This window comes from Canis lupus, chromosome 4 (genome assembly GCF_003254725.2).
Source record: "Canis lupus dingo isolate Sandy chromosome 4, ASM325472v2, whole genome shotgun sequence".
NCBI lineage: Eukaryota > Metazoa > Chordata > Mammalia > Carnivora > Canidae > Canis > Canis lupus.
In genome coordinates this window covers 37,179,213-37,202,559 of record NC_064246.1, presented here as the reverse complement: position 1 = coordinate 37,202,559, position 23,347 = coordinate 37,179,213, and the positions used below count along the sequence as shown (strand labels likewise).

Sequence of the window (23,347 nt, the reverse complement as noted above, 5' to 3'; positions counted from 1 at the left end):
CCATTGATCAATGTGTCTATTTTTGTGCCAGTGTTTTCATTACTACAGCTTTGTAGTATGTCTTCAAGTCTGGTATTGTGATAGCACCAGCTTTGTTCTTTCTTCTAACGATGACTTTGGCTATTCAGGGTCTTCTGTGGTTCCATACAGATTTTAGTATTATTTGTTCTACTTTTTTGAAAAATGCTGTTGGTATTTTGATAGAGACTGCACTGAATCTAGATTGCTTTGGGCAATATGGAAATTTTAACAATATTAATTCCTCCAATCCATGAGTATGGAGTATCTTTCCATTTGTTTGTATCATCTTCAAGTTCTTTCATTAGTGTTTTATAGTTTTCAGAGTATGTAGTTCTTTTACCTCTTTGGTTAAATTTATTCCTAGGCATTTTATTCTTTTTGGTGCAATTGTAAATAGAATTCTTTTTTTAATTTCTTTTTCTGCTATTTCATTACTAGTGTATAGAAAGGCTATCAATTTCTGGGTATAATTTTGTATCCTGCCACTTTACTTAATTCTTTTATTACTTTTAGTAGTTTTTGGTGGAGTCTTTAGGATTTTCTATGTGTAGTACAAAAATGATAGGATTTTATTTTTTTTAAAGATTTTATTACACACACACACACACACACACACACACACAGCGCAAGCAGGGGGAGCAGCAGAGGCAGAGGGAGAAGCAGGCTCCCTGCTTAGCAGGGAGCCTGACATGGAGTTCCATCCCAGGATCCTGGGACCATGACCTGAGCCAAAGGCAGTTGCCTTAACCAACTAAGCCACCCAGGCACCCCGGAAAATGAAAGGATTTTAATCTGATTCATAATGTCAGCCTTTATCTAATTTCCCACAGGCTTTTTTTTTTTTTTTTTTTTTTACTTTTTATTTAGAACTAAATATAGATTTATAGGAAGTTGTAAAAATATTACAGAAAGGCCTGGTGTAACCCTTAGTTTCCCTTAATGACATTTTATATAAAACCAGAAAATTGACATTGATATAATCCAGATTTCACCAGTTTTACATCCACCCATTTGTGTTTGTAGTTGTTAAGTTTCATTATTTTGTATAAATTCATGTAATCACACCATAATCAAGACACAGAACCATTGCATTATCACAAAGACCTTACCCCTTGCTACCCTTATAGTCAGACACACATACCCTTGTTCCACCATCCCTAACCCCGGCAACTACTAATCTATTCTCCATCTCTCCCGATGTTGATAATGTTATAAAAATGGATATATACATATATATATATATATATATATATATATATATATATATATCACCTTTGTGATTGTTTTTTTTTTCACTCAGCATAATTCCTTTAAGATCCATCCAAGTTGTTGCATGGATCAATAGTTCCTTTTTTTTTTTTTTTTTAAGTGAGCTCTATACTAAATGTGGGGTTTGAACCCATGGCCTCAAGATCAAGAGTTTCACGCTCCGGCAGCTGAGCCAGCCAGGGGCCTCAAGTTTGTTCCTTTTATTGTTTAGTATTTCATGATCTGGATGGATGACAATTTAACCATTTGCTCACTGAAGGACATGTAGGTTGTTCCTCATTTGGGGTGATTATGGATAAATCAGCTATGAAAATTTGCATACATGTTCTTGTGTGGACATGTTTTCATTTTTCTGGGATAAATGCCCAGGAGTGCTAGGTCATTTAGTAAGTATATGTTTAGTTTTAGAGGAAACTGCCAGGCTGTCGCCAGACTGAAGCTAGCAAAGAGGCTGCAGCAGTCCTTCAAGGGTAGCCAATTTGCCACCCACTGGAGCCGATTCCTCTCATGATTTACCTGGGATTTAAGAGGGTTGCAGATCTAGGAATACCTGAAGCAACCATTTTAAGCTTACTTAGGGGATAAAGAACTATTTGGTCATCTGGATTGATTGGGATGCAATTAATGGACATGGAAGGTGGCTGGGATAAAAGATAGTACATCATTTAGACACTCATCAGTTGAATGGTACAGGGCTCTTCAGAGATGCATCTATGGCAGAGTGAAACCTCTACTGACTTACGATAGATTGTATCAAAATAATTATTTTTTTAAAGATTTTTATTTATTTATTCATGAGAGACACAGAAAGAGAGAGAGAGAGAGAGAGGCAGAGACAGGCAGAGGGAGAAGCAGGCTCCACACAGGGAGCCCGACATGGGACTGGATCCCAGGTTTCCAGGATCACTCCCTGGGCCGAAGGCGGCGCTAAACCGCTGAGCCACCCGGGCTGCCCTATCAAAATAATTATTTAAAAAATACTTGCCAGACTATAGTCCAGAGTGGCTGTATTATTTAATAGTCCCATCAGCAATATACAACAAATGCCTTTCTGTGCATCCTCATCAGAACTTGATATTGTCACTATTTATTATTTTTGTTATTTTTACAGGTATGTAATAATCTTACTGTGGTTGAATTTGCATTTCCCTAATAGCTTATGGTGGTGAACAAATGCAGTATCCTCTTTGCTTTTTTTTTTTTTAAGATTTTATTTATTTATTCATGAGACAGAGAGGGAGGCAGAGACATAGGCAGAGGGAGAAGCAGGCTCCAAACAGGGAGCCTGACGTGGGACTCGATCCCAGGACCATGACCTGAGCTGAAGGCAGGCACTCAACTGCTGAGCCACCCAGACATCCCTTTTGTTGAGTTTTGAAGAGTTCTTTATTGATCTGACATGAGTCATTTCTCACACATATGACTTGTAAATTAATCATATAATTTCTGATGAAGTCCAATTTATCACTATTTTTCTTTTATGGATTGCTTTTGGTGCCATGTCTAAGCTCTTTCCACCTAGCTCTAGGTCTTGGTGAAGATTTTCACTTGTTTTCTTCTATAAGTTTTCCAGTTTGTTTTACCTTTAAATCTATGATCTATTTTGAGTTCATTTTTGTATGAATGTCCAACTATTCCAGTATTATTTGTTGAAGAGACTATCCTTCGTTGAATGCTCAATAATTAGCTGGCCATACTTGTGCAGGGCTGTTTCTGGGATCCTTCTTCTGTTCCATTGATCCCTCTGCCATATTGTCTTTTATTTTTTTTTTTAAGATTTTATTTATTTGGGGATCCCTGGGTGGCGCAGCGGTTTAGTGCCTGCCGTTGGCCCAGGGCGTGATCCTGGAGACCTGGGATCGAATCCCACATCGGGCTCCCGGTGCATGGAGCCTGCTTCTCCCTCTGCCTGTGTCTCTGCCTCTCTCTCTCTCTCTGTGACTATCATAAATAAACAAAAATTAAAAAAAAAAAAAGATTATTTATTTATTTATTTATTCATTCATAAGAGACCCAGAGAGAGAGGCATAGACACAGGCAGAGGGAGAAAGCAGGCTCCATGCAGGGAGCCTGACATGGGTCTTGATCTGGGGTCTCCAAGATCACACCCTAGGCTGAAGGCAGCGCTAAACTGCTGAGCCACTTGGGCTGCCCTGCCATATTGTCTTAAAGCTATACAATAACTCTTAAAATCAGGTTGGGTGATTCTTTTCATTTTATTGTTATTTCAAAGTTATCTTAGCTACTTGTTTGCCTTTTCATATAAATTTTGAAGAATGTCATCTCACAATTTTAAAAACATTTTTGATAGGATTGCATTAAACCCATAGACCAATATGGGAAGAAATCACATCTTTACCTATTGCTGAGTCTTCTAGCCTGAGAACAGGTTTCTCTATTTATATAGGTCTATGATTTCTTTCATCCAGTGTTTTGTCAAATTTTTCAACACGTGAATCTCATGTCTTGTTAGATATATTTCATCTCTTTTGAGTGGTTATATAGCATGTTTTAGATTTTGGTTTTCATATATTTATTGCTACTATACAGAATACAATTAATTTTTGTATATTCATCTTGTAACCTATGACCTAATGAATTCATTTAGTTCTAGTTTTTCTTGGTAGATTCCTTGGGATTTTCAAATTCTCCATGGAATTTTGATAATTTATAGGTTATCAAAGCTACAAATAGGGAAAATTTTCAATCTGCTATGTTTAATTTTATTTCATTTTTCTTGCCTTTTCTTTTGTGCTAAGACTTCCAATATGTTGTTGAATAGGAGTGGTGAGAGTCGGGACACCTGAGTGGCTCAGTGGTAGAGCCTCTGCCTTCAGCTCAGGTCGTGATCCCTGGGTCCTGGGATCAAGTCCCATGTTGGGCTTCCCTGCCATGGGGATCCTGCTTCTCCCTCTGCCTGTCTCTGCATGTCTCTCATGAATGAATAAAATCTTTTTTTTTTTAACATTTTATTTATTTATTCATGAGAGACACACACAGAGAGAGAGAGGCACAGACACAGGCAGAGGGAGAAGCAGGCTCCATGCAGGGAGCCTGATGTGGGACTCAATCCGGGGTCTCCAGGATCACAGCCTGGGCTGAAGGCGGTGCTAAACTGCTGAGCCACCCGGGCTGCCCATATGAATAAAATCTTTAAAAAAAAAAAAAAAAAAAAAAGGAGTGATGAGAGTAGATAGCCATCCTTGCCTTGTTCTAATCTCAAGGGCAAAGCACCTAGTCTTTCACACCATTACATGTTAGTTTGGGCTTTTTGTAGATGTTAGTTTATCAAGTTGAGGAAGTTACCCTCTTATTTCTGGATTGCTGAGAGTTTTTATCATAAATGAATGTTGAATTGGGCAAGGGTTGTTTTTTTGTTTTGTTTTGTTTTTTGCATCAATAAGCTTATGTCTTCTTTTCCATAGTGTTTTGTTTTTTTTTTTTTTTTTTAAAGACTTCATTTATTTACTTGAGAGAGTGAGAGAGAGGGCATGAGCAGGGTAAGGGGCAGAGGGAGAGGGAGAAGCAGACTGCTTGCTGAGCAGAGAGACCTGGGGCTCGATCCCAGGACCCCAGAGATCATGACCTGAACCAAAGGCAGACACTCAACCAACTGAGCCATCCAGGCACCCCTCCATAGGTTTTTTTTAAATACTGAAAAAAAAACTTAAAGACTTCCCTAGTCTTCAGACTAGGGCCCTGGGAACTCTGTTGCTATCACTGGTCTAATCAGCACTTTTCAGTGTGCCCCAGAAAATGCAACTTGAGTATTACACGTAGCCAAACAATCAAATGTAGGAAGTGCTGCTCACAGTATCCATTCCTAGAGGGTTATAACATACATCAGCATAACCAGGGCTCAGAGAAGCCCTGCAATACAGGCTTTGTTACCTTTAGTGTGGAATTTCCCAAACTAACTTAACCCCAGAGCCCTTCTTGACTCCCTTTATGCTCCCATAGCACTTCCTCTGAAACACAATTAGGAAGCCACTCAACTAATTATCCCTTATTTTGCAGTTGATCCAAAGACTGAAAGAGAAGGGACTTGACCAAGGCTACAGATAGTGGCATCACACAGATACCAGGTCCTGGGTCTCCGGACCCCAGCCCACTGCTCCTGCTCCAGACCATATTGCTTTGACATGCTAACAAGTCAGCTGGTATCTCTGCAGTACCATATACACTCATGGGTAAGAGAAATGCAACTGCATCACCAACTTAGTCCCTTGGGTGGTTTTCAGGCCCCTAGCTCCCACTGAGCCTGGTGGTGAGGGACTCCAGTCCATGTAGTCTTAGTATGGCCTGTGGGTAGCAGGGTATGTAATGCAAGTCAAGCCAATCCTGCTGGTGTAGCTCCTTGATCTGCTAGTAAATGGCCTGGGGATGCACCCACAATCCAAATTGGGTCTAACAAGACTCCATCCCAAAAATCCCATTAGAATTCCAGGGAAAAAATGGTTTTCCCATGGAAAGATGCTAAACTACAAGAAACTAAACTAGAGCTACCAAGAAAAATACCACACTGAGGCAGCTCCTTCAAAACAAAGTTGTAAAATGAAGGACATCTTGGTTCTTTATAACATCCCCATGCCCAATCCAGTCATGCTTGAGGCAGAACCTACATCCAGAACTTAAGTGACAGACCAAAATAAGTGACACTTTCCTAAAACCAGTTTGATGGAATCCTGCCACTTGCCAACAGAATCCTACTTTGAGTGTGAAGCACATGGCCCAGAATGTCATGACTAACCTGGCTTGGCAGACCCTCTTGATCAGGAGGTACCCTCAAGGTATCATAGCAGAGAACAATCTTTTCTGCCCACCTCATCCCTAGCCCCTACCCACTCTCAGACTGACATTTACCCCCACTTCCCACCAAAAGAACAGGTAGCCAAAGGCAGCTTGGGCAATATTTGATATACATCATACATTTATTAGTGAATATCCCTCTGAAATCAGCAACAATATTAAAAAAAATAATGATTGCACTACTTGGTCAAGCAGAACTAGCAACTTTCATTTTAAAAAAAGTACAAATCTGTTAAAAATTTCAATCAGTATACACATATATATAATACAACATACTAGTTATGTTAAATGCTACAAACCAATGTGAATCCAATGGAATGGAAAAAAACCACACATTTAAGCTTTAAGAACCATTTTTTTTCTCTATATATTAGCATTTTCTCAAATACATACATGGGAAAAATGAGGTAACTGTAAAATGTGCAAGGAACAGGGCCCCCCAAATTACATATATTTTAATATATATATATGTAATTATATATATATATATATATATATATATATATATATATATATATATATATATATATAACCTTTCTAACACAGAACACAGGTGCTGGGCCCAGCCAAGGCTGGGGGATGGTGCCCACTGTCATGCCTAGGCCAGAAGTTGGTAAATAAAAAGAGTAAACAATGACAAGCCCCCACCACAGGAAATCATTGGTAACATGGCATCTATAGCAAGGTCGGCAAATCACAAACATCCTAAATAATTGTTTTATAAATCTTTTTTTTAATGATTTTTTTTTAAATGTCGTGTTTTCCCCCCCAATAGCTGCTCGTTGGAATCATTGCTGCAGCCGACACACAATCCGTGAGCCTGTTTCCGCCTGCCCCAGGAACCTTAAGGATTCTGAAAACCTTTTGTTGGGGTGGGAAGGGGAGGGGTTTGGAGAGGGTGGTTTTCTGTGTAAAACACGTGGGATTTCAACACTGCTATAAATATAGAAACGTCACCTGGAGTTATATACAGTAAGACTTTGGGTTCTCCACGGGGGTGGGGCCAGGGTGATGGGGCCCCATGGCAGGCTGAGGGGGTGCAGGGAGCCAGGGCCGCTGCAGGGAGAACGAGGGTGGTTGGAGCATCCCTGAGGCAGCAGGCGCCAGGGGCTGCCTGCTAGGATGTGCCGGCCCCACACGCAGTTCGTTCAGGGCAGCAACCCCAGCTGGGAGTAGGACAGGAAAGGAATGGGACCAGGAAAGGAAAGGGTGGGAGCTCAGCCAGACTGTATGGGGGCCTCCTCCAGACCTTGGAGGGCAGGGCTCAGGCTGGGAGGGGGCCCCTAGATGTGGGGTCCACGCCCTCCCTGGTCCCTGTCCTCCTGGGACTTCCTTGGAGGAGACTCACCCAGTCAGGTGGGAGATGGGCCCTGGCTGGAGGGAGAAATGCCCTGAAAAGCGTACGGTCCCGGTAGGCTCTGGGGACGTGTGCAGTACAGTGCATGGCAGTTATCAGCTGAGCACAGACCACCCCCCAACCCCACCCATGACTGCCAACCGCCCAGCCCAGCCCCAGCCGCACACATGCATGTAGACCAGGCGGCACCACCAGACCTGGGCACTTGGTCCTGGTTGGTCCCTATATCCCCCATTAAACCAAAAGGAAACAAATTATTTAAAAATCCACACTCCCAAATCCTACACGCGATTTTCGGCCAAATGAATAAACAAAAACTGCTGCTCTTCACGTTCATGCAAAACAACAGAGAGGGGAGACAGGGTGTGTGTCTGGCCCCCTTTCACTGCCAGGGAGGGGTGGCCACCAGGAACAAAGGAGGTCACTCTCCCCTGCATGGCCTGGGCCCCCTCAGGATACATGCCACCCCAGCTCAGGGCCAGTTCCCCATATACTGAGGAGGCTGGCTCTGATATCCTCCAGCCTGGGGGTGGGGCTGGAATGTTGTGACTGGGGTGAGGGTCCTTGAGGGGACCAACCCTCACAGAAGCCTGGGTAAGGCTGGCTATCTGAGTCTGTCTGAGATCAAGGCTCCTGGACTCAGGTCTGGGGCTCAGGAAATGGCCTCATGCCACGCTCTGTCTGCACACCTGTCAGTGCCATCCAGTCAGACGGCATACCATTTCAGTGCAAGAGACCAGGCAACCCAGGATGGAGTCCCCTTTGCCCATCCTGGGGCTGAGGATCTCCCCCAGCTGCACTGGGGGGTGGCGGTAGGGGGGGACGGACGGACCCCTGGCTCCCAGGGCTGGCAGGAAAAGGAGACGAATTCAAGGGCAAACAGGAGGGAGACTGAGTTAGGGACAGTCAGGCAGCTCCATGGCGGGCAGACTGGCAGGCAGATCGGGGCAGGAGTCTTTGGAGCTTGGCAAATGCAGGGGCTTATTGCAGGGGCTTCTCTCGGGGCTGACCCTGGCACCAGCTCTGGAGATGCAGGCGGGAATGACGGGGCAGGCCTGGGCCACTCCCTCCCCGTCCTCCCCAGGTCCCCCCAACCCGAGCTTCCAGAGCTTCGGGCAGGGTTATCCTGGGCGGCTGTGGGCCTCATTCAGCCTCCCTGGGCACCTCGGAGGCGTCGGCCCGGCAAATGGGACACGTCCGGTTGGCCTGGGGGAGCAGCCACACATCAGGCTTCACTCTTGTCTGTCCTCCACCCCAGCTGGGTCTATTCTGCTTCTGGGACTTGACCCATGAACAGAGCCTGGACTTCTAGCTGACAAGAAGGGAAACCCTCCAAGGTCTACCACCCCCCACCCCCACATAATGGAATCATGCGTTACCTTTAACCACTTGTCGACACACTTGGTGTGGAACTCGTGGTTGCAGGGGAGGACTCGCAGCAGCTGCCGTGCCTCAAAGTCACTGAAGCAGACAACACACCTGAGAGAGAGTATAGAGTGTCACCTCCACAATGATGGCAGGGGAGGGGGGAGGCTCATCGCACAGCACAAAACCCCTGGAGGAAGGGGGCCCCTGCAGCCGCCTGTGCTCACAGAGGGGCAGATGAGGGAATAGTACTCACAGTGTCTGCTCTGACTGATGGCTGTCTGGGTTAAAGCGGTATGATGGGAGCTGCTCAATGTCCGCTTTGGTGAGGCCTCGAGGCTTGGCATCTCCTAGTCGCTCTGCCAGGTTCAGGAGGGCCTGGATACGGGCAGGAGGGGGAGGGTCATTGAATGCTCAGGGCCTGAGGTCCCCTAAGCTCCCACCTCCCAGGACAGTGCTCCACGGGACCTCATAGTTCTCCATCTCCACGTCATCCACATCGAGATCCAGGCTGATGGTGGGCCCCATTGCTGTTGGTGACATTGGCAGCATCGAGCTAGGGGAGGGGAGACAGGTGTGGGGGGCCCAGGGTCAAGGTCAGTAGGTGTAGGGGGTGCAGAGCTGTTCCCGTCTCCCTCCATGAAACAAAGCCCAGAGCTCTGCACCGTTCACACCAGGGACTCCAGTGTTTGTCCCAAGGCATTGTAGGAAGGTGAGAAACCCAGCTCATGAGTGTTGAGTACATGTGGTTTGGTAGGGATGCCAGATGGCTTTAGAGGCCCCAGGCACCGTGTGGGGCTCTGTTGGAGTCCAAATGGAAGTCCCAGGAAACCAGAGCACGTGGCTCTGGGGCAGATGTGCTGGTACTTACAGAAAGTAGGGCAGGAAGCTGGGGTAATACGGTGGCGGGGGTGGCGGTGGGGGTGGCGGGGGCAGTGGCTGTTGCAGGCGGTATCTCTGGGTGCTCAGTCTCCGTGGCATCATGTGGGAATATGGCTACGAGAGGGGTACCAGGTGCAGGTCAGCCCAGTGGGCCTGTCTCCTGATCACCCTAGGGTCTGGGTGGGGTCCGTACTTACCACACCAAAGGATAGCTCCTGGTGCAGTGGATCATGGGGCAGGTAGTGCAGGGGCACAGATGGGGACAGGGCTGGGCCTGGGGCAGAGGTGGAGTAGGTGAAGCTCCCCAGGGGGTGCTGGTCCCCCCGCAGGTCCACATCGTTGTCAAGCCGCTGCAGGGGCTGGAAGAAGCAGGGGTGGGCCAGCCAAAATCAGTAATGAGGGAAACCCTGCCCCCCCACCATGCCATCCCCTATACCATCAAACCCATTGCCCAGACTCACCATACGTGGGTGCTGGGCCTGCAGCGATACAAACTGCCCAAGAGGTGCCATGTGGGCAGGCTGGGGGTGTGGGGCTGGTGGTGGGGGGTGCAGGATGTAGTGGTCACTGGAGATGAGGTGGGGGTAGGCCTGATAGGGCACGGGGAGCTGCTGCATGGTACACGCCTGGATCAGCTGCCAAGAGAGGGAGGGGGTGGGGGCTGTATAGTGTTCTAGGCTCTGCCTATGCTTGTGCTAAGGGCCAGGGGCCATTCCATGCCCTCTGGACCCCCCTATTCTTGCCAGAGGCCACCCAGTCAGGACACTACAGTCCTAAGGCCCACAGTTACAATTCCAAACCATAGGCAGGCACTGGGGTGCAGGAAGGTCCATGAACCGAGGTGCCCTCTCACTATCTGTTAATACACACATGCGTTTCTGGGCAGGGTTGAGGCGTGGAGCTGGGTAAGTGCTCTCACTCTCACAGCCTGGATGGGTGTCATAAGCTCAGCTTGCTTCTGCTGCTGGCCTGTGTCTGGGGTTTTCAAGTAGAGATAGGGCAGGAGGTGAAGGCACACACTCACCGGGGGTGGGAGGCAGCAGAGGGGGTAGTGCTGCCCACTGAACATCACGGAGCATGCTGGGAGCTGCTGGGCACTGCAGCCAGGGATGTGTTGGCCTGTAGGCAAGGGGAAGCCTTGGGTTGTCACCGTGGTGACTGTGTAGGACAGAGGGACGGGTCCCTGGTGCACCTGTGGGTGGAAAGAAACCCAAGAAGTGTAGGGAGGAAAAATGGGCCATGCTGCTGTCCCCAAATGAGAAAGTCCTGCTGGGTCACCTCCCTTCCCTTCCCTAGCTGGGGCCTACCTAGGTACAGACCTGGCTGTACCCCTGCCCCAAGCCCTAGAGGGCAGAAAGAACCCTCTGGGAACTTGGGAGGGGCTTCCAGCTCTACCACTCATCCACTGTATAGTTAGTTCCAAGGAATGCCCTTCCCTTCTCTGCGCCTCAATTTGCCAACCCGTAAAACAGGGCTAAAATGCCTTGATGAACATGCAATGAGTTAATAAGCAAGATGAAGTCAGGATTCTGCTACCTCAGGCTTGCCAGAGGCTGGTGGGGAGGGGCCAACAGGGTGGGAAACAAAGGTGATGGGTGCTCTGCCTACCTGCTCGTGGAGATCAACCATGAACGGGCTCTGTTGGGAGGCTGGGTGCAGCATTCGGGGGCTCCTGCCGGCAGGAGCCGAGGCTCGGTGCTCCTCTACAGGGAGGTGTGGCCGGGGTAGTGGCTGCTGGGAGGGTAAGCGCTCATCCTGGGCAGGCAGGCTGGCCAGGGGGCCCTCGCGGCTGGGGCTGCACCACAGAGAGGAGGCCCCAGTAGGACTGAGGGGAGCCACTCATTCAGAGAGCATGGAGAGAAACCAAGGTCACTACCCACTAGGGAAGGAAGACAGCTCAGGGTCCTGTGCCCTGCCACCCCTGGCCCCTAGGCCACAACCCAGGCCATCAGCCCAGCACCAGGCTCTAAGCTATGTAGGACTAGGAGGTTCCTTCCTACCTTCCCCGGAGCTGGCCCGGGGTACTGCCAGGTCCTACAGAGAATCGCCGCTGACCCACAGGGGCAGAGGGTGGCCACCTAGTCACTGCCAGAGCCCATGGTCGCATCAGGGGTGGCAGTGGGGTGGAGGGGCTGGACCAGGGCTCACAACCCTAGGAGGCAAACAGATAGACAAACTGAGGCACACAGAAGTCCAATCACTTGCCCCATCAGGGACTACGGAGACAGAATCAAACCTCAGGGGTCTAATTCCAGAAGCTACTGATGTCCACCACACCCCTGTGCTCCAGGTACAGCGTGCACTCTGGGTCTGGCCTTCTTGGCACTGATAATCAGGGACAGGGAGTTCAGGCCTCAGTTTCCTACTCTATGAAATGGGGTCAAGTTCCTCTTCAGGGTTGTGGTGAGTCAGGAGGCTGGCTGGCATGCTTTCCAGGCCAGGTGGCTCCAGTAAGTTCCCTCAGGGTGGGGTCCCCAAAGCTGTAACTTCAACCTCAACCTCCAGGAAGCTGGTAGTTCCTGGAAGGGCACTCCAGTTTCCTCCCTTCCATTGGGTCAGCTCAGGGGGGATTCTTTTTTTTTTTTTTTTTTTTTAAGATTTTACTTATTTATGAGACAGAGAGAGAGAGCGGGGGGGGGGGGGGGGGGGCGGGGGCAGGCAGAGACACAGGCCGAGGGAGGGAGAAGCAGGCTCCATGTAGGGAGCCTGACGTGGGACTTGATCCTGAGTCTCCAGGATCAGGCCCTGGGCTGAAAGCGGCACTAAACCGCTGAGCTACCCGGGCTGCCCCCCGGGGAGGGGGGGGGATTCTAATTAAGCCTTCTCTTTGCACTATTGCCAGGTAAGAGGTTCCAAGCCGGTTCCTGTCCTCGGTGGCTCCCAATTCAAGTCAATTTGCTTTCTTTTCATAACAAGCTCCCATAAGTACCTATCCACACGTGACTTGATCTACTCTTCAAGGAAGGCAATGTTAGCTCCCTTTCACAGAAGAGAAAACTGAGGCTCAAAGAGATTGAAAGGACTTGCCCAAGTGTCAAAGCGGGAGGTGAGCTGGCCACAGCCTCTTACTGCACTCTGCTGCCAGCAGGAAGGGTTCCAGAATAAGAGCTTCACAGGAGGGGATGAAGGTAGCGGCCACTGGTGGATGGGTAGGTCTGGCATACAGCCAGGCCTTGCTCTGGGGGCCTAACACAGCCCCCAAGTGGGGCTTGCTGAGAAAAAAGGGGAAGCAAGAACCTCAAGGAGGAAGCTGAGAGGGACAGGGGTGGGGTGGGTCTCTTCCCTCAGGTAGGAGCTGGGGGTCCAGGTGGGATAAGTTGTTGGGGGGGGGGGACCATTTACTAACTCCAGAGGTTGGGATGAGGTCCTGGCAGAGAAAACTCTGGAACCTGTCAGGTCCTGCAAAGCTGAAAGGTGTATCAAATAGGACCAGCCCTTTGCTGTTTCTGCCACAGGGAGGCCTCCTCTGTCCACCCCTTCTGCAACTATGACACCCAGCTTTGAGTACTACCTGCCCACTAACACAGCTAGGGACCCAGTGTACCGTACCCTCAACACCTTGTTCCTTCCTGCCAACAGTGGCAAGAAGACTTCCTCTGTGCTCAGCTTTACAAGCCTGGGCCCTAACTCTCATAAACCAGCCTGCAGGGGAAGCTCTTCACTTAATAGGGCAGTGCCTGGCTGGCCACAGCCAGAAGTGTAAGAGTGGAATTCACACTTCTTCTAACTTGGCCTCTGGCACTTGGCAGAAGAGTAGGCAGGGCCCAGTGACCAGCTTGTGTCCAGCACCTATGTGATAAATGTACACTTGAGAGCCAATCACACACAGTTTGGCAGCAGTGAAGTTGGTGCCCATGATTAAAAACTGGGAGATTACATAAAAATCTGGCCTTTTGTTGAGAGGAAAGAAAAGCAGAAAATGTGGTCCCACTAGATCCTCATTTCTGCTTGGTTCCCCTCATTGGAGCATGAGCTTTCCCTCCAGGCCACCCCAGGCCCATTCACTACCTGCCCATCGTAGGTGACTAGGTTTGTAACCCCTGGTACACATCCTTATGCACATGTGTACACCCACAGCCTTCCTATTCTTGCTGACAATCCAGCCTAGCAAACAAAGGCCAAGAAAGATTCAGAGTAAACCCCTAAATATCTCCAACAACAGACTCCTAGGCCACTCCAGACCTGGGTCACAGTCTTTGAAGGGCTGGAGAACAGGGGCATCTAGATATTCTACCAAATCCCCAGCAGTTTCTACTGCCAAATTTGGGCCCCACTGCTCTAACCTCAGAGATCCTGAGAGACCATAGTCCTGCTGATGAAGAATTTGAATAGTAATAACTATGATACCTCTCAGTGCCACCTTGGGTCCTCACAGCAACCCTCAGAAGTAAGGACACTGAGGGTCAGAATTTGAATAGTAATAACTATGATACCTCTCAGTGCCACCTTGGGTCCTCACAGCAACCCTCAGAAGTAAGGACACTGAGGTCTAAGGTCTGTCAGCTAGAGCTGTGAGTGCACTGGGACACAACCCAGGCAGTGGCTTCAGTGGCTCCTCCTGTGCCAGGCTGCCTTGCTGAAGTCTGGGGGGTGAGGATGCCACAGAGGCCCAGGCACGAGGGATTCTGCTCTGGCCAGCCCCTTCAAAAACACCCATTCCTCAGGAAAGGGATGTGGCAAGGAGCTGAGAAACCAAACCAGCAGACCAAAGGGCTTCTAGCCATAGATGATGGTGCCAAAGTTGAAAAGTGTCAACCCTTGCATTCTTAACACATGATACCCCAATTCTGGCCAGAGTCTCTAGACTTAGGACTGGGCACATCACTCCCCCTCTCTGAGCCTCAGCCTCTTCACCTGTAAAATGGGAATAGCCAAGTAACCACCTCCCAGTGGACTGGAAAGACTGCTCAAAGGCAGAGGTGATTTACAAAACGTGGGTGTGAGTGATCACCATTAGACATTAAGCACTGCCCGTGATTAACCCCTGCAGAGCCAGCTGGATCACAGCCCCCAGTCCCAGGGGAGGGAGACAGGAATTCCAAGGATGCGGAACCCCCACTCTAGCCCCCACAAACACAAGTCAGGTACCACTTCAAGCTCTGCAAGAGAAAGTTGGGAAATATGCCCCCATAGGGGAAAACCCGAGCTGGCAACCGAGGGATCCCTGGTTCTCGGAAGTCGTAGTAAGAACAGAGGTTGCACAGAAGGGACACACCCACTTCACAGTTGAGGAAACTGAGACCCAGAGAAAGGAAGTAACTTGCTCTAGCCCACAAAGCCAGAACTTGTCCTGCCTGGCTGCCACCTAGGCCCAGATTCCCCTAATCCCTGACTCTCATTAGCATCAGCAACCCCAATGACCACCTAATCCCAACTAATTCCAGTCCCCAAAGGGGATCGAGAGTTTTCTGTTTCAGGCACTTATGACTAACCCTATTGTGGAAAAGCTAACGAGGCCCAGACTTGGAGCAAGCAACTTGCTCAAGGTCAAACTGCAAAGGTGACCACCCCCAATTTCTCTGCCTTTCCATAGTCCTCTGTACTGTGCTTCCAAGGAGGTCTGGGTAAATGGGTCTTCAGGGTCCCATCCTTAAATCCAATCTTGCCTGGAAGCAGGCACCACACTTTGCATCCACCCCTTTTTCCAGGAGGCAGCCAACTCCCTACTTCCAGTGCCCCATGCCACTATCTCAGTCTTAGTCTAGGGAACCCCTGCCCGGTCATTTGCCCCAAGGGTATGTTTGCCTGAGAGCCTGAGTAGATTCAGGCAGGATGAGAAGCCCCGACCCCCACAAAGGGCAGACTAGGCCACCACTGCCGGGTAGGCCAGCGTGCTACCTGGAGGTAGTTGAGGGCAGGACCATCAGCCCCGGAACTAGTAGTTCCTGGTCAGCCCAGGCTCCCTAGGTGACCTTGGTCAAGGAAATCTCTCCGTTTCTGTGAGCCTCAGTTTTCACAGCTGTGAAATGGGGGTGGAAACCTCTCCTTCCTAGAAGGCCCAAATAAAGCCAGAAGAAACAAACGCAAGAAACCAGGTGGTCACCTTAGCAGGGGTTGGAAACCAGTGTTCCTGAGGGACCAGTCCCTCCTCAACGCGGGCCAGGCTCAGGTTGCGGGGCTCTGGGGAGCTTCGTCGGCCACCCCTCCCCGGGAAGGGGGCCGAGGTGCAGACACCCCCACGTCCCCCTCTCACTCCTTTGTACCGCACTCGGAAGAACAAGCGGGGGGGGGGGGGGGCGGGAGTCCAGACTGCGGCGTTGGGGCCAGAGCGCTGTGACTTTAAGAGCCGAGGATCCCGGACCATGTGCTCGGCGTGAGACAAAAGCAACAACAAAGGAAGTGGCGGCGGCAGGGGGAGGGGGCGGCTCCTTCCTCTCCAACCGCAGCACTGAGCCTCCGGAGAAGGGAGACTCAACCTGGGCTTGGGGGGTTGGGGGGAACCTCCTTGATCTCCCTGATTCTAGAGGTCTCGCCGTCCCCACGCTAGACCGCCCGTGATTAACCCCTGCGGAGCCAGCTGGATCACAGCCCCCAGTCCCAGGGGAGGGAGACAGGAGTTCCAAGGATGCGGAAATAGGGAGTTGGAGCTCTGGCCCCTACTCACCTTCGGCCGCCAGGCCACACGTTGGCTCCTTTGTTCCCGATCTAGGACGGCCAAGCTGGGCAGTGGGGAGGGGGGCTGCCTGGACCCTTTAAGAGCCCCCGCCCTGCGGAACAATGTGCTCCCCTCCCCACCCCCCGGTCCGGGGGCAGTCCAGCTCCTTCCGGAGCCCTCTCTTTGTTGTCGGTCCGCCGGCGTCTGCCTCGCGAGGCCCACGCGCGGTCTGCCTCTCTCAGCCCAGGCCCTCCGGGAGCGGGAGGCGGCGCAGGACGCAGCCGGGTTTTGCGCAGCTGCAGGCGGCTGGCCCTTTAAGAACTGTCCGCGGCGGCAGCGGAATGTAACAAATCCCACATTTGATTCACAACATTCGAAGCGGCGGGGTCGCGCGTCGGGCGGGAGGGGGACTCGCGGGGACGCGCCGGGAGGTTCCGGCAAACAGTAGCGGGCCACTGCCCGCGGCAGCCCTGCCAAGAGCTCCGCCCCGCGAGGGCTGTGGGAGCCAATCACTCCCCGCGACTCGGCACGTGACTAATGGGAAGCCATCTTGGAAGGCAGATTTTCTTTTAAAACCTTCTTGCCCCCACCTTCGCACTTAAAGTGACCGCAGTCATCACAAGCAAGGGGCGGGGCCACATGGCCTGAGCTAAAGATGGGAGACCCCGGGGTGGCCAAGGCCAACCGGCTGCAACTCGAACTCGCTATGCAAACTCGCGAACCACTCGCGCCTCTGAGGCTCAGTTTCCCTGCCGGAGAAATGGGCTCCCCTAGGAGAGCCGCAACCCGGACTTACTGTGTCATGGTCTTCTCTTCGGGGACGGGGCGCCGCCAGGGACACTGAAGTGCAATGGGACTGGCCTTCGACGGGGCAGGAGCGGCCTCTTAAGCCAGCCCAACTGGGTTAGGAAGGCTCTAACAGCCTTGGGTCGGCAACCTCCCCGGAGATGACGTCAGCCCCAAGAGCTACCGCGCCGCGATGACATCATGGCCTGGCCGCTGTGCATCTCCTTGTTTATACTACGCGGCAGCTTTAAAAAGCTGGGAGGGCCTGGGTTGCCCAACGAACCAATAGCGGGCAGCCCATGCAAAGCAGCTAACGCCTGCCAGGCAGGGGGATTGGTCTTGCGTGCGCTGACGTCACAGAGACACTTAACCGCCCCGCCCCCAGCGTGGCCCGGGAAAGGGGCGGGGAACAGTTTTAAGCCCGAGCTGCAGTTGTCCGCCGCTCTAATAGCTCTCGGCGCGTGGCCAGGAAAGCTTGGCCTCCCTTGTGGAGGGTAACCTGTTTAAGGGTATTGGCGAACTAAGCTTAATGAAGTCTTCGGTTACCTACTCCTGTACTCCTCCCAGCAGCGATGAGATGGAGGGATTACTGCATTTTACAGATGGGTAAAGAGGATCAAAGGGGTCACTCACCCTAGGTCACACAGCTAGAAAGTGTGGCTGAACAGCTGAGCTTCGTTCTCCTTGGCCTTAACACTGGGCCAGCATCATACAAAGTGGAGTATTACCTCCGCATCGATTATTTAAGGAAAAAAGTCAGTAATACTCTAAATATCCAAGAGCTGGGCACGGCCGAAAAGAATGTGTGCATATACTCAATAAACTGGACTCCTCTGCATGGGGCTGCACTGACATAGGGTTACTTCCTTAAACAAGATGCCAGCGCAAAATGTTACATAACATTTGTTAAACCTGTGTATAGGGCTACAGGGTGTGTGTGTGTGTGTGTGTGTGGTGTCATTTTCTGTGCTGCTTTGGTGTACTTCATAACCCCAAATTTAAGAATAAAAAAAGCAATTTGCTGAACAGAGTGTAATATGTATCTATTTTTCTGAAAACTGGGTATATACAGTATCTGCACAGAATATTTCTGGAAGGATATACAGGAAACTAACAATTGTCCTTAGGGAGAACTGGACTGGATAGACTTTTTATTGTATATGCTTGTGTACATTTGCTCTTTTTAAAAAATCCTATACCGGAGTGCCTGGATGGCACAGTTAAGCCTCCAACTCTTGGTTTCAACTCAGGTCTTGATCTCAAGAGTTGTGAGATTGAGCCCTGCGTCAGGGTCCATGCTCAGTATGGAGTCTGCTTAAGACACTCTCATCTGCCCTCCCCTCCAAGCTCTAAGATAAATAAATCTTAAAACAAAACAAAACCAACCAACCCATACCCTGTACAATCTGGGTGGAGGCATGGGTGAAGTAAGGGATAGGGGTTAAAGAGTACACCTATCAAGGTTAAAAAAAAAGAGAGAGAGAGAGAAAAAAAAAACAAAAAACCATACCATATAACCTATAGAAAATTCTAAAGAAATTTACTGTTAAAAAGAATGAGCATTTTAAATCTAAGGCATAAAAACTTCTGTTCCCTTAAAGTCAGAAGTTCCCCTTCAGGAAAAGTATCCAATGGAAACAATCCAGAAGTCTAGGGAGCAGAGATATTCATCCAAGTGTTGTTTAGACCAGCAACAATCTGTTACTGCATGGTGAGTGTGCAGCCAGCAATGCAATGACTGCAGATGGTACCCAAGGGCAGTTTGCAGATATCTAAGCACAGGAGATCAAGTTCAGGATGCAGTACTGCAGGTGTTACCTGCCTACCTCTATCCATGGGTTAAACACTATGTGTGCATGAGAACGAATGGGGAAGTACAGGGTAATGCCTTTCTCTAGCCAACCCCCTTTCACTGGCTCTCACTTCTGACCTTTTATTTTTCCCACCTTGTAAAAGAAGTTAGAAAATCTTCTCTTCGTTGGAAGGTGCTATGTTGTTAAGACCACCCCCTGCTTGCCTGTGTAGGGACAGAACCTGCAGCGGCTCCCTACTGCCTGCCTCTGGAGCTGTGCTTAACAAGCTCCCCCCAGCCTTCCAGGCTCACCTCTCCCCAGTCCTTCTCCCACAACCATGATGGTGCACCCACTGGCCTTCCCTGCCTGACACCTTCCTGCCTGTGCTTAGCTGGATGGCCTGCCTGAGATGCACTCTCTCTTCCTTTCTACCAACCTATTTCTCTTCTCTGTCCTTTGGGGCTCTGTTCCCTCTTACCTCTTTTTTTTTTTTTTTTATGATAGTCACAGAGAGAGAGAGAGAGGCAGAGACATAGGCAGAGGGAGAAGCAGGCTCCATGCACCGGGAGCCCGACGTGGGACTCGATCCCGGGTCTCCAGGATCGCGCCCTGGGCCAAAGGCAGGCGCCGAACCGCTGCACCACCCAGGGATCCCTGTTCCCTCTTACCTCTTAAAGGAAGCTCGGAGATCTCTAGCTTGTACTGAACTTCCCCATCTCTTAACTCAGTCCTAGACGTACCCCAACCTTCACTTCATACCATCTAATTTGTACAGAGCCCTGCCACAGTCATTTCACTTTATGTCTTACTCCATTACTCCTGTCTAGTCTAAGGGGATTCAGATTTTTTTTTTTTATTCAGAATTTTTAAGTGCACTGTCATCTAGCCTTCACTGGAATAATGCCTCATTTTATGTGTGACATCTGAGGCTTAAAGAATCAAGTACTTGCCCAAGGCCACAGTGAGAATACCTTACCACTCACACACCCTCAGAATGCAAGTCTTCAGCCACAATCAAGTCATGTACTTCGAAGCCACCAAAGTTCTGACTGTACAACTCTAATTAAAACATCCTTACCACCCATTACCCCTGGCAAAACTCTGCTCAGCCTTTGGGGTTCAGCTCTAAGACTGCCTCCTCAAAGCCTCCCTGACCTGTCTTCTGGCAGTCAGCTGCTCTGAGTTCCTTAATGCACAGCAGGACTATTACCACACTGCATTGGGACAGCAGAAACTATCTCCAAGGGACTGTTCTCCCCCTCTCCTCCCAGCAGGCTCTGGCTCACACTGGATGGCAGATGCCTAAGGAAGAGGCTCTGAGTTTGACTCTCACCTCTGATTCTACAGGGCCAGGAAATCCCTGACCTGTCCTCCGCATGCATGACCTTCTGGCTTACTCCCCTGGGAGACCTTGAGCAAATACTCACAGCCCCTCAGGGTTCCCCCAGGGCCAGAGGCCAGTAACATATCTCCTGATCTGAAAAACCTTCCTGGGCACATGCAGAATCACTCTGAAACAAGTGGGAAGGAGGCCCAATTTCCCCAGGTTTTCAAGATAAGCCAGAAGTCTGGGCTTTCCTGTGAATCCCCTCAGGTTTACCAGTAGGTCTTTTTTGCTTTGGAATCCCAATGTGGTGATGTGGCCTGCACACCTGCTGTGTGCCTCATTCTCATCACTCCACCCTACTTCTCCCCTGCCACTTGAAGACAGCTTCTGTTTTCATCTCACAGATGAGGAAAGTGGTTCAGGAAGTGCCTCTCCTTGCCTAAGATCCCAGAAGTGTGACCCAGTGGGCTCCGGAAGCCACAGTTGGGGGTGGCTCACTCTTATCCACACATCTGCAGTGAGGTTCTGTGGAGAAATTAGGGCTCTAGGGTCTCCTGCAGAGTGTAAGCAGGCCCACTCCTGATCGTCTCACTGATCCTCCCAATGACCTAAGAGTTAGGTGCCAGTATTTTAAAGATGAGGAAATGTATGAGGGGGTATGACTCAATAATCAATGGGCAAACCAGGTATCACATTCTAATCTAACATTAAGTTTGGTTCATGCGTCACAAATGTCAAAACAGAGTCCCCAAGGGTTGCTCAATAATCAAAAGGACAGATATTCCAAGGCAAGAGTAGACCACGGAGGCTCAAGGACTGGTGGATGAGCAGCAGAGGATTCAAACCCTGGTCCCTCCAAGTGCAAAGCACTGGATGTTGCATTCCAGCTTCCATCCCCAAATCTCCTCTTCAGGTGGGAGGGATTCCACTTTGGCAGGATAGGGATTAAGATCATGGATTCCTGCTGGGGCCCTGCCCCCTCCCTGCTCTACCCAAGAACTTGGGACTGCTGGCTGCCTCCATTCCTCCCTCAGGGTCAGGAAGCACCCTACTCCTTTCTTCTAGGACCCCTCAAACTGTCCTCCAGACACAAGGCTAAGTAGCCTTCCCAGGTGGAGCTTGCGGAATACAGACTGAGGGATCACCCAGAGACACAGCACAGCCTGGCAGAGCCAGTTCAGGACTCAGACCTCCTAGCTACCACAGAGCATTGCAGACCTGAGCCCAGAGCCTCACATCCCAGTGTGGGGGTTGATGGGCTCCCTGCCAAGTCCTTTCTCAGGGCATGCCTGAAAGAACTGTGTTTATGCATAAGGGGGTAGGGTGGGGCATCTATAAAGGTGTTCAAGGGCCTGGGGCTCAGGTCAGTGGTACTTTAGTTCTGACTTGGGTCAGTTATTTGGCTTCCCTCCACTTTAGTCTTACCTGTAAAATTAGGGCAATAACACTAGTGACACATGATATTTACTGAGCACTTAGTTTGCACCACTGTTACCTCCTATAGGCTAGTGAGGACAAGCACACAATGATGGTTAGAGAGCCTAACCTGTCTGGGCCTGAAACCCAGCTCTACCTCTTACTGGCTCTGTGATTTTGAGGAAGTCACCACCTTTTTGAGGCTCAGTTTGGTCAGGTGTAAAACGGAGGTGACAACGTCTACCTCAGTGAGTCAACTGTAGCTCTTACTATGTGTGCATCTCTTGCGGTACCTGCCCAACTTTCTGGGTCTGGGTCTGCTCTTGAATGTGCGAGTGAGCTTTGCGGGTACGGTGTTGGAAGGGCTCCCCTTTCCGACTCCCTTCCCCCTGCAACTCTGGCCACTGTAACTCCCAGGGTCTGCAACGGTGGGAGCAGGTACTATCACATCACCGAGAGATGAAAAGCAGGGTCTGCATAAGAGCGGGCGCCTGGCAGACCCAGGGAGAGGAGTCCAACCGAATTCCCCATTTTCCCTCCATCTTGTTTCTGTCCTCCTGAGGGCCGGCTTCTTGCCTCCATCCTGCCCACACCACCGCCCTGACCCCCCGGCAGCAGCCCGATTCGAGCGTACAGATCCTTAGGCAACGGAATCTGTGTGACCTCGGGTAAGACACAGACCGTCTCTGGACTCCCCGGCATTCCGGCATCCTAAAAGTTGTATCGACGGCGCTGGGGTGCAGTGGTGTTCCCCGGACCTGCAGCCGCTCCAAAGCAGGGCTCGGAGAGCTGTGGCTCCCCAGCGGCTGGCACAAGGGGCGCCGGTGCAATGTCTGGGACCGACGTTACGAGCCAAAGGACCGCGGCGCCTCTTCAGCTCTCAGTCCCTGAACGCAGGGCCCCAGCTGAAGCCGGAACCCGTCGGAGGGCAGGGGTGGGGGTCGATCGGGTCACGTGCGGGGCGCAAGACACTCTGGGACTTGTAGTTCCCAGGGTGGGGAGCGGGTCCCCGAACTGGGGCACTTGGACCTAGCGGAACGACTGAAGAGCGCAGCACCTCTGGCTCCGCGTCCCGGGGCAGCGAGCTCGGCACTGCAGACGCAGGCGGAGGCCTCGCTGGAAGTTCCTGAGCTACTCTGTCGGCCCGCGGCCGCCCCCTATCGTTCCGTCCTCGCTGGCCTCGCGCCTGGGGCGCACGGCGCAGGGTCCGGGCCAGGCGTTACCTGGAGCCGCGGCTGGGCTCCACCCCAACCGGGCGGCCGGCGAGTCGCTCCCGCTGCAGCCCGGGGTCCCGGTCCCGCTGCGGCCCGAGCGCCGCCCGCCGCGGCCCCCCCTCTGGCCCCGCGCAGTGGAACCGTCCGCGGACCTCGCCACCCGCGCCTACGCCGGCTGCGGAGCTTCACCCCCGCTCCCGTGCGTCTGCGGAACTACCAGGACTGCACCAAGCGCGAGGGCGGGGGGGGCGGATTCAAGGATTCGAATCCTCTGCGGCGCCTCCACCGTCCGCGGGCCACGCCCCTCGGCTTCCGGCGGCAGAGGGCGCGCAAGGGCAAAGCGCCCGGCGTCTGGCGTCCCCGCGGCGCGCTGCTGCCTGCGTGACCTTGGGCGAGTGACCGACTCTGTCTCCTCTGTGGCACCAGGAGCACAAGGCGACTCCGTGGCCGTTCAAAGACCCTTCGCTTCCCAGAGAGTCCGTCCCCCTCCCCCGGCTTCGCACCGAGGAGGCA

The 23,347-nt window shown here is 51.1% G+C and overlaps 2 protein-coding genes and 1 pseudogene across 13 annotated transcripts in view; 2 read left to right on the top strand and 1 right to left on the bottom strand.

Annotated features, from left to right (window-relative positions):
• The window catches only part of FAF2 (Fas associated factor family member 2), a 91,149-nt gene extending 84,094 nt beyond the window's left edge, over positions 1–7,055 (top strand). For 2 of the 3 annotated variants that reach the window (XR_007410203.1, XR_004814966.2), the window contains 2 exons: positions 5,308–5,480; positions 6,875–7,055. The gene's annotated coding sequence lies outside the window, so the exon portion shown is untranslated. The remainder of the gene's footprint in view (positions 1–5,307; positions 5,481–6,874) is intronic. The other variant, XR_004814964.2, reaches the window with a different exon arrangement.
• RNF44 (ring finger protein 44) overlaps positions 1–22,951 on the bottom strand; it is a 34,710-nt gene extending 11,759 nt beyond the window's left edge. Inside the window, exons 1-11 of one of the 10 annotated variants that reach the window (XM_025434884.3) lie at positions 17,095–22,686; positions 11,704–11,855; positions 11,312–11,528; positions 10,728–10,895; positions 10,165–10,338; positions 9,901–10,062; positions 9,693–9,817; positions 9,290–9,377; positions 9,078–9,199; positions 8,836–8,935; positions 6,203–8,662 (exon numbers count right to left, since the gene is read on the bottom strand). In XM_025434884.3, coding sequence (XP_025290669.1) covers positions 8,600–8,662; positions 8,836–8,935; positions 9,078–9,199; positions 9,290–9,377; positions 9,693–9,817; positions 9,901–10,062; positions 10,165–10,338; positions 10,728–10,895; positions 11,312–11,528; positions 11,704–11,810 — 1,326 coding nt within the window. In that variant the 5' untranslated portion in view covers positions 11,811–11,855; positions 17,095–22,686 and the 3' untranslated portion in view covers positions 6,203–8,599. Of the gene's footprint in view, positions 1–6,202; positions 8,663–8,835; positions 8,936–9,077; positions 9,200–9,289; positions 9,378–9,692; positions 9,818–9,900; positions 10,063–10,164; positions 10,339–10,727; positions 10,896–11,311; positions 11,542–11,703; positions 11,856–16,307; positions 17,044–17,094; positions 22,687–22,843 lie in introns of those variants that run through there. The other 9 variants (XM_025434885.3, XR_007410197.1, XR_007410195.1 and 6 more) reach the window with 9 other exon arrangements.
• LOC125754962 (mitochondrial import receptor subunit TOM7 homolog) lies at positions 1,329–5,290 on the top strand (annotated as a pseudogene).
• Positions 22,952–23,347: the final 396 nt, after the last annotated feature.